This window comes from Limulus polyphemus, unplaced genomic scaffold, assembly GCF_000517525.1.
Source record: "Limulus polyphemus unplaced genomic scaffold, Limulus_polyphemus-2.1.2 Scaffold3038, whole genome shotgun sequence".
NCBI lineage: Eukaryota > Metazoa > Arthropoda > Merostomata > Xiphosura > Limulidae > Limulus > Limulus polyphemus.
In genome coordinates, this window is record NW_013668648.1 from 103777 (window position 1) to 118434 (window position 14658).

At 32.1% G+C, this 14658-nt stretch overlaps 1 protein-coding gene across 3 annotated transcripts in view; it reads right to left on the bottom strand.

Annotated features, from left to right (window-relative positions):
* The window catches only part of LOC106468519 (CUE domain-containing protein 1-like), a 57634-nt gene extending 44119 nt beyond the window's left edge, over nt 1-13515 (bottom strand). For 2 of the 3 annotated variants that reach the window (XM_013928951.2, XM_022396853.1), the window contains exons 1-2: nt 13356-13411; nt 1672-2496 (exon numbers count right to left, since the gene is read on the bottom strand). In XM_013928951.2, coding sequence (XP_013784405.1) covers nt 1672-2310 — 639 coding nt within the window. In that variant the 5' untranslated portion in view covers nt 2311-2496; nt 13356-13411. The other variant, XM_022396854.1, reaches the window with a different exon arrangement.
* Nucleotides 13516-14658: the final 1143 nt, after the last annotated feature.

Sequence of the window (14658 nt, forward strand, 5' to 3'; positions counted from 1 at the left end):
AAGCACATCTAGCAATACAATGCCGAGGAAAATAATAAAGTTTTCAAGTGCAAATGCATAAAGGGGTTGTTGCTCATGGAGATGTGTTGTACTCCTGTTGGTGGAGGTCTTTGCTGCATGTTTATGATATCATGTAGTAGTGTAATTCATGTTAGATCAACTGAGATTGTATGGGAGCTTCCTCAAGGATAGTGCCATACAAGTTTCTAAGGCAAACACCTGGGGAAGATAGCTAAACTGTGTGTAGACACATATCATCTCAGAAAACAAAGTGTACTAAATACGCAATGTCATACCAAATTTGTAAATTTTCTTACATTAAAACACTGTCTTTAAGTAAATTACTTATCCTCTTCCGGTTAGAGGTTTGAGATTTCATGTAATATCATAATTCAGTTTTACAATATTACCTTTAGCTTATCATGCCTACAGAGTTATATCTGAAACCTCATCTATTTCTACCATGAAGTTGCAATGATAGAATAAGTGACCAAACTGTTTGTATGCTTTAAACCTACACAACTAGATAATATATTACACACACACACAACCTAGAGACTTGATTTGAGATGGTGCTATAATTTCAACCACCAACAATTTTAATACAGGTGGTACTATATCTTCAATATTTAGGTTGAAATACAGTTTATAAATACAATAGATTTGTATAGAGAAGATATTGTAAATCCATTCTACAGGCTTAAATAAGTTCACAACTATCTTTTGCACAAGTACGGTTTTAAAGGTAACACCACCTAATATGAATACTCAAAATATTTACCAAACTTAGCATAACATAACCTAAACCTTTTGACCAAGTATAGTTTCACCATAATATTAACTAACATAGACACTAACTCAGAACTTTATTGTATGTGACATCACTTCCTAATGATTTCTCACAGAAGTATGAGTTCAGTGTAATAACTTCCAAAACAAATATGAGCAATTAACACAATTACTTATGAGCATCTATTACTTTGTTCAATGTCATGAAAATAATCAACTAGTTTCAATTATTCAACTACCCAGTTATTGAAATATTGCCATCATATTTTCTATTATTATTTTCAATTAATTCAAGTTTGTTCAGCTTAACCAATTAGTGTCATGGCTTATGAAAATAATCAACTAATCAAAATTAGGGTTTCTGATTACTCAACTTTCCTAGTAATCAAAATAATGCCATTACATTTGTTTGTTGTTAAACACAAAACTAAACAATGGGCTGTCTTTACTCTAACCATTAATGGTATCAAAACATGATTTTTAGTGTTACAAATTTTTTTTAGTTATTTCATGTGAAAATAATTTATTAGTTTAATGTAATCAATTAATGAGCCTGAAGTTTAATTGATTAGTAAGTTCCACTAATCATCCAGCTCTAATCCAAAATAGATACTAAACAAAACATTTGCAAAATGTGAAGACCTTATAGTTTTATACAGATATCTTATATGGTTTCAGTTGTAATACTATCCATTAGAAATACTAAACGATTTACAGATTTTATGTCACTACATTCAGATCTCTCATGCAAATATGATTTCAGTTTAATAACATATAAAATAGAGATACTAGCCAAAAGACTAAGAAGTTTGATATATTTTACACTTAATTCTTGTACAAATAGGGTTTTTATGCAATACCATCTTTTATTAAGATACAAACCTCAACTTTAGCCTTAGGCTTTGAATGGTTTCTTTCAGATTCCTCTAATCTAAGAAATGTTGGAGGAAGAGGACCTAGTAGTGGAGGCTTCCAGTTTCTCTGGGACCTCAGGGGTACACTAGGTTTCTCTGGCCTTAAACCAACCTTCTCACTTGTTCTCTTGGGTAAGGGAAGTGTCTGGGACATGTGAGATTGAGGAAATGACCTGGACAGTTGACAGCGCAGCTGAGCCTGCTGAGGTCTACGAGGTATTGTAGGAGAAGAGCTCAATGCTGCAGGTGAGGATCTCCCAAGAGCAGCAGCTGGAGAGTGGGCAGGACTTTGAGCATATGGAACTGCTTGTTGATAAGAGGGTGGTGGAGTTGCAGGGGAGTAGCAAGGTGGTACCTCAGCATTCTCTGTGGCATCTAGCTCTGTTCGCAAACGTTCATTTTCATTGTCAGTGCTCATGGATAACAACTGGTCTATAGTAGCATCCACTGCCCCATTGTTAGCACGAAGCACTACTTCTATCACATCTTCATCCATTTCAGGAAACATTGTTTTGAAATCCCTCATAGCCTGATGAAACTCCAACTGAGTCACTGGCTGGGTCTGCTGATTATGTTCTTGTTGTTGGTCTTCATTCACAGTAGCCATATTAATTTCAAATACTTTAAATTTAGCAAGGTATCAGTTCTTATAGTAGTTTGTTCATAAATAAAAAAGATTTCTAAAGTTGTAACATCATGGTAGCCCTTCCAAAAGCATTTCCATATACTGTTAAACTTGAGTAATTTAAAAGAAAGTTGAGCATTATTTAATACTGGTTTATTTCTCCTGGCTCTGTAAATAAAATAAATGAAAAAACACATAAACAACATTTTTATGGGTTAAATAGATATCAACTATTATAAAATAATTTACTGAGTTAATAGTAAATAGAACTAACAATGGATCCTTTCATACTATACCATATTGCTGGTTAATGATTCAAAATGAAATAATATTAATTATAATAAAACTGACATACAATGTAGATGTTATCTTTGTTTTCTATGTTCCATTTTTTGAAGACTTCTTAAAAACGAAATCTATTCTAAGGCTACAAATGTGCATTTAGAGCTAGAAATAACCTAAAGTAGGTTTGTTAACAAAATCTATAAAAATATGTTTCACAGTAAACATAAGACAAATTATAGAAAGAGCACGGAAATAACAAAAATATTGATAAAAATGCAACTTTGACCAATTTTTTTTCTTTTTTGTTGAATATCACATAAAAAAGGAAAAGCTAATATTAATCATGGTTTAAAAACACTTCTATTGATAGAAATAAATTTAAATAGTTATAGCCAAAAAACATTTTTACAGACATTAATATCATACTTAGTCTTTAAGTGTTTGAAGACTGCAGTTGCCATTTTACAGCTATTTTTTGTTGTTAACAGCATCACATTAGATACAGGCATGAAAAGGACACACTCTAAACCTCTAATGATTAAAAAAATGTAATACTGAAATTCTCAATAATTTTTATACATTTAGTGACTGGAATCTCAGTCCTAATCATGCCTCAATGTTTAATGCTTAAACAGGTATGGAACAAAACATTGCAGATAACTATTAAATGCCTAGTCTATATATTTTACAAGTCTCCACAAAGTTGATTTAAGAAGTTCATGGCTCTAACTAGTAACTGTCACCAACGATCATTAACTGTGTACAGCAACTCATTTTACACCAATTTAGTGCCAAGCTGATAAATCACATTTCAAAATAAATCCTTCTTGCAAATGTGAGACTCCTCAAATTTCAGTTAAGCTGTACAACATATCTGAAGTCACTGTCAGTTCCCAAAGGCATAGATCAGACTACAGCTACAACTTAAAAAAAGGTATTTACAATGGTCAATGCATCTAGCTTTAAAGGACACAAATTACAATGCTCATTTAATACAGAAAAAAGGTCTAATTAAAAACAATGTTGAATATGTGAAACAAACAATACAGTAAAGACAGAAAAATGGCACATACTAAATTAATAAAATTAATATTAGTGAATATAAAAACACATCAAGATAATTTAAAATAAGGGTATTAAACTACTGAGCAAAGAAAGAAAAACCGAGAGGATATAGCCTACTCTATTGTGCAACAAATTTCAGCCGTTGGCTTCTGCAGACAAGGAACTATTGGAGGGAAGAAAAACAAAAGGGTCAGAGAAGAATGTGGATGATAAGTAGGTTATAGTTATAGGTGATTCCTTGACAAGGCATGTGGGTAGGATAGTCTGTGGGTCAAATAGGAAGAAAAGTATCAGATCATGCTACCCAGGAGCACAGGTGAAGGATATAACTGACAGAGCTGGAGATATAATAAAGGGGCTAGCAGAAATGCAGTTTTGTTGGTGCATCTAGGGGATAATGATGTAGGGACATGTAGGTCAGAGGAGCTAGTTAATAAGTACAAGGGATTAATAGAGGCATTTAAAGAAAAAGGCCATAATTTAATTTTGTCACTGATACTGCCCAGAATTTACTGTTGGGATGATGTTATAAGTAGGTCACTAGGGTTAGGTTAGTATGTAAGGATGAGCAATTCAGTAGAAGATGGGAGCTTTTTTGAATATATGGTTTACATTTAAATAAGATAGGGGCTGGCTTCTTTGCTACAGCTATTAACTCAGCTGTAGGGGAAGTTTTAAACTAGGACTAGACAGTGGTGAGGGTCAGGGAAAACTAAATACAAAAAAGAGTAATAGGCAGAGAAAAGTTTAGCATAGGAAATAAGTATAGAAGTAGTTATAAGGGTAGGGTTAATTGTTACTATTGAAATGATAGAAGTATAAGAAATAACAGATGACTTTACAGCACTGGTAGGAATGAAGGATTTTGATATAATGGGAATAACTGAAACATGGTTAAACGTAGATGATTTTGATGACAGGAATTTCTTTGAAATACAAGGTTACAGGCTGTTTAATAGGGATAGAGTATTAAAAAGGGAGGGAAAGTGGCTTTATATGTAAAAAGTGGCTTTATATATATCCTGTTGAAGTTTAGGATAATAAAAATAATAGCACAGAGGGTGAATCCACTTGGGTGTCTATTAATGGATATAGAGGGAAAAAGCTTTTAGTGGGAATTCGTTAAAGACTACCAAATGATTAAAATTTAAGCTTTTAATGAGGTCATAATTATGGCTGATTTTAATTTCAGGCATATAGATTGGGAAATGCTAGAGTCAAACCATGAGGAAGAAAGGTTTCTGGAAACTCGATGTCGAGGAACCCACTTTGAGACTAATAATGCTTGGAGATGGCTTGAATGGGTAATGAAGAAAAACTTTAATACAAGTTTAATATAACAGCAAATGTACAACATTTCAACAAGGTTTTGTCATCATCAGGTACAAGTAGTTTACACTAACACAGATATACATATATAATATATATATATATATATATATATACATATAGTATGGAATAAAGAGGTCACATGACCGGATACTGTTGTAAGACTTATAAGAGATATCTTGGCACCCCAGGGTGTTGGCTTAGAGTAGGGTTGTTTTGTTCAATTAAGATGGATTACTTGATTTTTCATTTGTTTATATTTGGTTCTTTGTTTAAAATTACTTTGTTTTTAATAGATATACTATGGTTTTTAAGTTACAGTAATTTTACTGTGTATTATAAAAGTTGTTAAGTTTAAAGTGGCGAGAAACGTACTGATTGTGGAACTTCTGCGTGCTAAAAGTTTGTATCGAGGAAGAATAAACTGGTTAAATCAAGAAAGGACTGGTATCACTGAAGATCATTGGAAAGAGTTTCTACCGGAAACAAACAAGCAGATACATAACAGTATATATATCTGTGTCAGTGTAAACTACTTGTACCTGACGATGACAAAATGAAATGTTGTATATTTGCAGTTATGTTAAACTTATATTAAAGTTTTTCTTCATTACCCATTCAAGCCATCTCCAAGCATTATTGGTTTCTGAAAATTGTTCAAGATGGCTTTCTTTAACAATTAGTCAAGGAACTTACTAGAAACAATGCTATTTTACATTTATTGTTAACTTCATGCATAGAAATGATTGAGAGGGTGGAAATTGGGGAACATCTGGGTGCAAAAAATTTAAATTGACTGGTATGACAGGAGATTTAGAAGATTATAAAATATCAAGAAAGTTGGTGAAACAGGAAATTAACACATCAAAGAGGATCTATGAGAAACATTAAGGGTAAACAAAATGTTAGGATGGGGGTAGGACCCTTGAGGGATGATAAAGGAAGGCTTGTATATGATGATTATGATATGGCTGGGTTATTTTGCTTTCTCTTCAGTTTTTACTAACAAGGATTTAAGCAGTATTCCACATCTTAAACAGTTGATAGACAGAAACAAGATCGAACAAGATAACTGCATTAATTATGAGCTGGTTAAGAAAAAATTGGGAAGTTAGATAAGGCTACTGGGCCAGATAATACTTCCCCAATGGTTTTGAAGGAGGTTAAAGATTGGATATGTGAGCCACTTGCTACTATTTTTTGTCAGTCCTTGAATAATGGGCAGGTACCAGAGGATTGGAAGTTAGCTAAAGTAACTCCTGTTTTCAAAGGAGGTGATAAAAATTTTCCCAGTAACTATAGACCCATTAGTTTTACATCAGTTGTGGAAAACGTTTTGGAAAGTCTGATAAAAGATGTGCTTTGCAAAGTCATTCAACAAAGTTTAGAATTTTATTGTATAGTCAACATGGTTTCACTAAGGGAAAATCTTGCCTTAAAAATATTTTAATGTTCTTTGAAAAGGTTACTGCTTATGTAGATGATGGTAAGAGTGTAGATTTGGTGTATCTGGATTTTCAAAAAGCATTTGGCAAGGTGCTGATAAAAGGCTTGTAAAAAAAATATTTCTATAGGTATGGGTGATAAATTAGCAAATTGGATAGACGAGTGGCTGGATGGAATAAAGCAGAGGGTTGTTACAAATGGAGTTCAGTCAAACTGGTCAATTACTTAAATCTACAGATGATATTAAGGTCTTGGGTGTTGCTAGTTCAGTAAAGAATTGTATGTGGACAGATATAACAGTATGGTTATGTGAAGAATTGTAAGTGGACAGATATAACAGTATGGTTATGTGAAGAATTGTAAGTGGACAGATATAACAGTATGGTTCTGTGAAGAATTGTAAGTGGACAGATATAACAGTATAGTTCTGTGAAGAATTGTAAGTGGACAGATGATTTAGATCATTTAGTGAGTTGGGCAAATAAATAGCAAATGGATTTTAATCATAATAAATACAAGATTATGCATGTGGGTTATCATAATTTGAATTATAAGTATAATTTGGATGGCAATAACCTTAACAGTGTCATGAAAGAAACAGATCTTGGTATAATAGTTGATCAGTCTCTAAAGCCATCCAAACAGGATGCTGTTGCTAGTGGTAGGGCAAATAGGATTTTAGGTTGCATCTACAAAAATATTGAATACAAGTCTAAAGATGTTATAGTTTCATTGTATCGGTCACAATTGGAATATTGTGTTCAGTATTGGGCTCCTTACCTTAGGAAAGACATTGAATTGTTGGAAAGGATTCAGAAAAGGGTTACTAAGATGTTGCCTGGGATAGAGGGGTTGTCATACAAGGAGAGGCTGAAATCTCTGAACCTTTTTCTCTTGAAAAAAGAAGAGTTTGAGTACTTTAAGACTGTAAAGGAAATTGATAGTGTTGATGCATCATCTTTTTTCATACTTAACAATGAGAACAGTAAGACTAAAGGACAAATATAAGTTTTGGCAGGGTATTTATTTGGCCTTTGTAATGGGTTGCCTTCAGATGTTGTGGTAGCAGTAAATTTAAATGAGTTTAAGAGAAAGCTTGATAAGTAAATGAATGATAAGGGCTGGATTTAAGATCTTTTTTTTACTTTATTAATAGTTTTAGTTTAGTTGAGAAGATGGAACAGCCAAGATGGATCAATAGGTACTATGTTGTAACAAAACATTATGTTATATTACATAAGTGTAAAATTTAGATTACAGTAAAATATTTTTAAAAAGTTAGTCAGAAGAAATTGTTAAATGAAAGAAACTTTTTGCCTAATTCTGAGAGGTAAAGGGTTCCTAGGATTAAATAACTCAGGCATTGTTCCTAATGTTCATGTGAAGAACATTCAACATGAGCAGACTTTAAAAAACTCGTTTGAAATTTGAAAAATCATTTTCATCATCATAAAAATGTCAGAAGACTGGTTCTCTGATATTACCATTAATAATAAATCAATAAATCATTTGTCTCTCAAACTCTTTCACTAATTTTATGACCAGTCTCACCAATAAAAAAAAAAAAGTCCAACATTAGAAGTACAGTTGTCCACAGAATCACAAGTCACACAGCAAGCATGTTTCAAAAAAACATTCAGGAGGCATGACTGATTGTATGCTGTTGTTGACAAAGCTGGAGCAAACCAGCAAATATTGCTCATGATGGTTGTGTATGTATGCAATCACATATATTTCAGTAAAGTGTCTTTAGTGGAGATATCAGTTTGTAAGATATGAAAGTTGGCATTATTATTTTAGTTATTCATAAATATAGAGTAGATGGTATAGAAGTTTTTGTTTTGCATGTGCAATCAGTGAAATAAAGGTTTGAGTCTAAGGTATATTGAACAGATATATTTATGAAAGTGGTAGAATAACCATGTGAAGAGAAGCCAGTTATTTTTTCAGATTTGGAGATGAAATTATCCTCATCATTAAAGACACCATGTGAGAACTGTGAATAAGGAATGAACATATGGTGGAAGAAGGATGACAAGAAGACCAAATAAGAGTGAGAGTCTATAGGTTTGTAATGGACTGAAGAAGTGTCCTTCACCATCAATACTTATGTCCAAGTCAGGAAATGAAATATAAGTGCTAGAAATTTTCTAATTGAAGTTCAATGAGGCATGAAAGTGAGAAAAGAAATTAATACAAATGTCAAACTCTGTTCCACCTCTAATGTAAATTCCTGGATTTTGCCATGAAACTGTGTTAACACTTGGTGTTCAATATAGCCAAAAAACAAGATGGCATATGAAGGACCCATTTAATACTCATAAGTTCTGTTATCCATAGTACAGTATCAGTTGAAAGTGTGTTACGTTTTTCAAAAAAAAAAAACAGTATGCCATCATGACGAAGAATTACATTGTACAGGCTTACAATGTCACCTTTAAAAAGGTGAGAAAAGTTTGCTGAAAAAAGTAAAATTTCTAATTATCTGGATGTCATGAGAAGAATCTTTAATGTGACTTTATAGGTTTTGTACAACAGGAAAGAAAATGCTATCAATAAACCAAGATACGTGTCCAGTGGAGCAGTTACTAGCCAATACTATAGGTCTTCCAGAATTGTTTGGTTAATGAATTTTAGGATGGTGGTAAAGAAGGTAACACATGTCAGGGAGTAGTGTTCCCTTATAGATAAGACAAGCAATAATAATTTTTAGAGTGCTTATGGGATCATCATCACAAATGGGCTGGCAAAAATAAATATCAGATAAGTCTTTTAAGTTCAGACACTTAAACATAATAGTGCTAGGCCTGTAGTGATCTTTGGACCTCAGCATCCCTGTTCACACCTCCAATAACTTCAAGTATGCCCACTACTGACGATCATTCAACAATCTAGATGGAGACTCAACCACTTGAGGCTTGAATCTCATGTAGCTTGGTAAGCACAGTAAGGCATCTTACAATTTCTAATGTTTTTAAACATAAGAACCTAAACATTCGAATGAACAGAATAATATAAATCCATCTTGCCCATTGATATCACTTTTCCACCAACTTAAATAACCAATCAACTAAATTTGAGATAGTCCTTTACATCCTTACACGTTTTCTTTTGTCACTTTTCTTATTCTTAGAATGGTAATTTTGGACTAAAAGACAAAGAACAAGTTTTCCAACTTGGAATTGATATATACTGAATAAAACTGTATAGACAGAAAACCACTCAAGCCATCGAAAAAAGTGCTTTGTTGTTAGTAGGAAGGCTAATATAATTTTAGGAACTACATATAAACACAATGATCAAATCAAAAGATGTAACTTTCTCTTTATACAAATCATTTTAAGTCTCAATGTGTAGTGAACAGATTTGGTTTCTTTAACAAAGAAAGGACTCATTTAGTGAAAAGGGTTCAGAGAAGGTCTACTAGAATGTATTCCAGGGATGAGTTATGTAACTGAATTGGTTAAAATTACTTAGTTATTTTCTCTTAAGAAACGAAACATTAGAATTGACCTTATTGAATTTTACACAATTTGCTTGGGGATTGATGGGATAAATACCTCTGATTTCTTTGTACATTTGATACAACTGGCACTTCTCACCATCTTAGTATCACCTGATTTCTTTGTTCTACATTCTGAAGAAAACAGGGCAAGATGACACAAACTTAAGATTTGGAAAAAACAGGCTAAGCTCCAGTTAAGGCAGTTTGACTTTTCTAAAAGGATGATGGGCTTATTGAATATGTTGCCAACAGCAGCAGTAGTAGTAGTCTCCTTTACATTAAAGAAGTTTTAGAAGGGAATCAATTATTTTCTGAAAAATATTAAGAGTAGTTTAAATTTCTTATTTTCTCAAAGTTAGGCGTGCAAGAACAGCCTTGAAGAGTCAAATGGTCCATTGTTGCCCATTTGGTATCTATATATTTAAAAGAGAAATGTGTGTGCATGTGTGTGTGTTGGGGGGGGGGGGCATTTCATGTTTCATTAAACTATGCAAAATTAAAATTAGAAGTAGAAAAGTATGGACAATGTCATGCATAAAGGAGGAGTGGATGTAGATTATATTATGCACTGCAAAGGCAAAGGTTTTTTGGGGAATGAATGTCGTCTTTCAGAGCCCCCATTTAAGAGAAACAGCATTCAGGTATTAAGGTTTTGTTTATAGATTTATAGACATTTAAGAGCACCCGTACTGTCACCATATAGAGTTTTAATACTTGCAACTAATATCCACGTTTTAAAAGCATCATTAGATTTGGACTCTTACTACATAATTCAATTGGTTTGTCATTTCTGATCAGAGCATTTGGGTTCAAGTATTTTGTACTAGAGACGTTTGGTGGGTATCATGTTGTGAAACAGGTTTACCCTCACAGTCACCAAGACACCACACATTCATTCAGAACTAGGAGTGCCTAATCTAATATGAGTAGTCTAGACAGGTCATTTAATTGTTTTAATTACTTTAAATACATAATACTTCCTATAAATTTTATAAAATTGATACATTCAAATGTAAAATATCACAACCACACGAACATTTTGTATGCGAAGCATGAATTTCTCCATAGCATTAAATTATAAGGGCTAACTTTGAGGATGTTAATATTTTATTTGAGTGTTTTCTTTAGTTGGGTTTATTGAATGAGACAGTCTCGACCTCTTGTTGATATTAAATCTTTTTTTCTTTTATAACCTTGTAATCTTCAACAAGATCACGTGTTAGCAAGTAAATTTGGATTTTCTCATCAATCATACACAAATACTTCTCTTTTCACACAACACCATGTTTCTCTCAAACATATTATAAATTTCTACAACCCAAGTGTAACTTTACATTTCTCAATATAAAATCTTATTTTACATATTCAGGTCCAGTCACTGTGACTATCAAGGTCTTTTTGAATAAGAGAAGCATTTTCAATAAAAAATGGCTCTTACCAACATTGTAGTATAATCTTTAAATTCAAAAGCAGTACTGTCCAAGAAGCTATCCAAGTACTTATCATAAATACAAAAACAAATTCATCCAGTTAGAAAATTCTTATCAACTCCTTCATTCCTAAAATCATTTATTATTTTTCAGTTTTTTTTTACTAATTCTATAAGCATCCAAGAATCATTTCAGTAAAGCATTTCTTAGAGTCAAGATAATATCATTTGGGATGACCTCATTTAAAAGGGTAGAATTCTTATGAAAAAAATTCTAACAAATTTGTTCAGCAAGTGAGCCATTTTAAAAAGCATGTTAAGAATCATAAATTAAATACTGACTTCTTCAATGCTTTTTCTAAATTATTCAGAATTCAGGTGATTCCACAAGTTTCTTTTAACAAATATATTGTTCCTGAAAAAAGCCTATTCATAAAATGCTTCATATTTTTTTAAGAGTACTTACAATTAAGTTTTTTTTTGCTCCATCCTGTATAAAAGTTTAGCAACTAACTTTATGAGAGCCTTTGTTTCAAAACAAATTTTTAAATTTATTCTAAATTCATAATTCATTGATACAGAATTTAACAAGACCTATTGTGGATTAATAGTTTTCAAACATCATGACTACACAGCAAGTTTTATTTTTAGACATTAGGAATTCATTCTAGTGTTCAAATCATCTCTAGTTGTTGTTTATCTTTTGTTAAGTGTGCATGGATCATATTATAATTTTAAATGATACATCCAATTCTATTATATCAATAGCTTGTAATAAACAAGCTTCAATTTACAATAATAAGTAATTTCTGACTAGGTGATTAACTTAGGGAATGAACTGTCATCAGCGATTGTACACATGTACGTTTAAAAGAGAATTAAGTTTCCTCAAATATTAAAAGTGAGTTTAATTATTTTCTTTGAGGAAGATGAATAGACTGTCTAGAAAGACCAAACAGTCCTCGTTATCCACATATTATGTGAACCATGGTCACACATTCACAGAAGATTTTACTTATTTTAAGTGTGCGACACTGTGATACACAAATATATGGTAAACATATGTAGATCTGAACAAAATAGTTCAAATGTTTAATAATTCTGATCCTTGGAATTATAGTTTTGAAAAATAGAGAAAAATCATGCACATATATCATCAAAAACATTCCACTTCACAGCAAATGCTTTTCATAGTTCTAATTAATTCCTGAAAAATGGGTTTCAAATTAACAGCACATTCTGCATTTTCTAGTTTTCCTTTCTTCAAATGAATATACAAGTTATTGCACCTTATGTACAATGGCATTATATTTACAACATTAGTGCTAAAAAATAGTAAAAATATTTTTCACACCACTTCAAAGATTTACTCTGAGGACTGTAGGCTTAGTACCTACTTTTTCTTTCTTTTGCATAAGTCCTGAAAACAATACAATAAACTACGATGCTACTACAGTTTGCCGAGTAAGGCTTGGGACAATGACAAAAAAAACAAAAAAAAACGGGAGGAGGGAGGAGTGAAATTCGATGTAACTTTAAAGTAAATCATTTAATCAGTATTATTTAAATACAAGTTATAATTACAACCCAATGAAACAGATTTCAGAACGAATTATAAATCAGTAAAATTATTAAATTCATTGACCAAAGATAGCAGTGTATACATGTCACAATCCTGATTCTAGTCCTACTTAACTAAAACTTTTTAAATTTAACTTCTTTAGTACCGCTACCATGCCCATGACGCCAACTAGTCTAAATCCTAGTGATAAACCATGTTTATCCATTTTCGAACATTTTCAGATACAACAAAAAATCAAATAAAACTAAAATACAGTATGTGCTCTTTTTTAATATACCACTTAATATCTATATACATAACAGTAAGAATTATTTATAATTTTTTGGCGATGTTAACACGAGAATTCCACCAAAATTACTTTCACGATAAGTTTAATCTAGGCTTACTTTTCACTCACACCACATTCTATTAGTATTATTCTTGTGTGAAGATATCTAACGCATGTATACTACCTTACCTATCAGATGACGTCATAACGTGAATAGATAATCAAAATACAGAGACCCATGTCCACACTGGGGGGCTAATCAAACAAACTTCGGTCGCGCAATTAAATATGATCGTACCGAAAACCATGATATGCTTGCAAATTACAACCATGGAAATCAATATACATGTATGTATGTGTGTAACCATGTACTCGCTAAATTTAGTTAGATGTAATATATATATATTACAAATACATTGTTGTTATTCGCATGAAAGTGTGAATTGAAAAAGACATCCACAAAAAAATTAAAACATACATTATGTATATAAAAGAAAAGTTTAAAGTGTTTACACTACTGGAAATTAGGATATTTATTTTCTGTAAAGATAATTTGGTTTTTTCGTTTGTGGTAAAATTAAAAGACCACACTTATTTTATACAATATAAAAAAATGTGCTTATGCGTTGTCATTAAACATCGTGCTTTATGATTTTAGTTTTCCATAGGACTACCCAGTAGTTCATTTGTACTTCTGTAGGCTTATGATGCTAAAAATTGGGTTTCGATACCCATGGTCGGCAAAGCACAACTAGCTCATTGTGTAGCTTTGTGTTTAATAACAGTCAAAACAATCATCCATTAGTTTAAATTTAGAACGCTTTGACTCACGGGGGTTTTCTATCTGGTTATGACGGGGTTATTTAATGTATCCTAAATCATTTTGGTAACATTGCCAAATATTTTCTGTAACAGCTGCTAAATGAAAGCCGGATCACTTTTTCTTGACCATCATCATGAAATATTGAAATCTCAACTTCCCTAATATTATGCCTTGTGATAGCTCTCCTAAATCTAATGAGCATTTGTTCTACTTTGGATCTAGAGCGTCATGAACTTTTGTTTCAAGCCAGTTTGGTTTTAGACATGGAAAGAGTGAAGCTGATTACTACCTGAGTATTTTTTAGATCGTAGCTGTCATCATTGCCTGATATTTGGACTTTTTGAGTCAACTAATTTCTGAAAAATACTTAAATTAATTTCGATTTACTTTTACAATACAATATATAACTAATTAAATTTTTCTCCCAACTCATTTGTTGGAACGAAGAACACGAGGACACTACCAAAAATATTTTTGCTGTAAAGTTACAAAATTGCAAAGTTATGTATATTATTACGACATCGAGGTCACGTATCCCGCCACGTCATTCTCGAACATTCACGTCTTTTCCTTAAATCTCGTGATCCTTCTAGATATA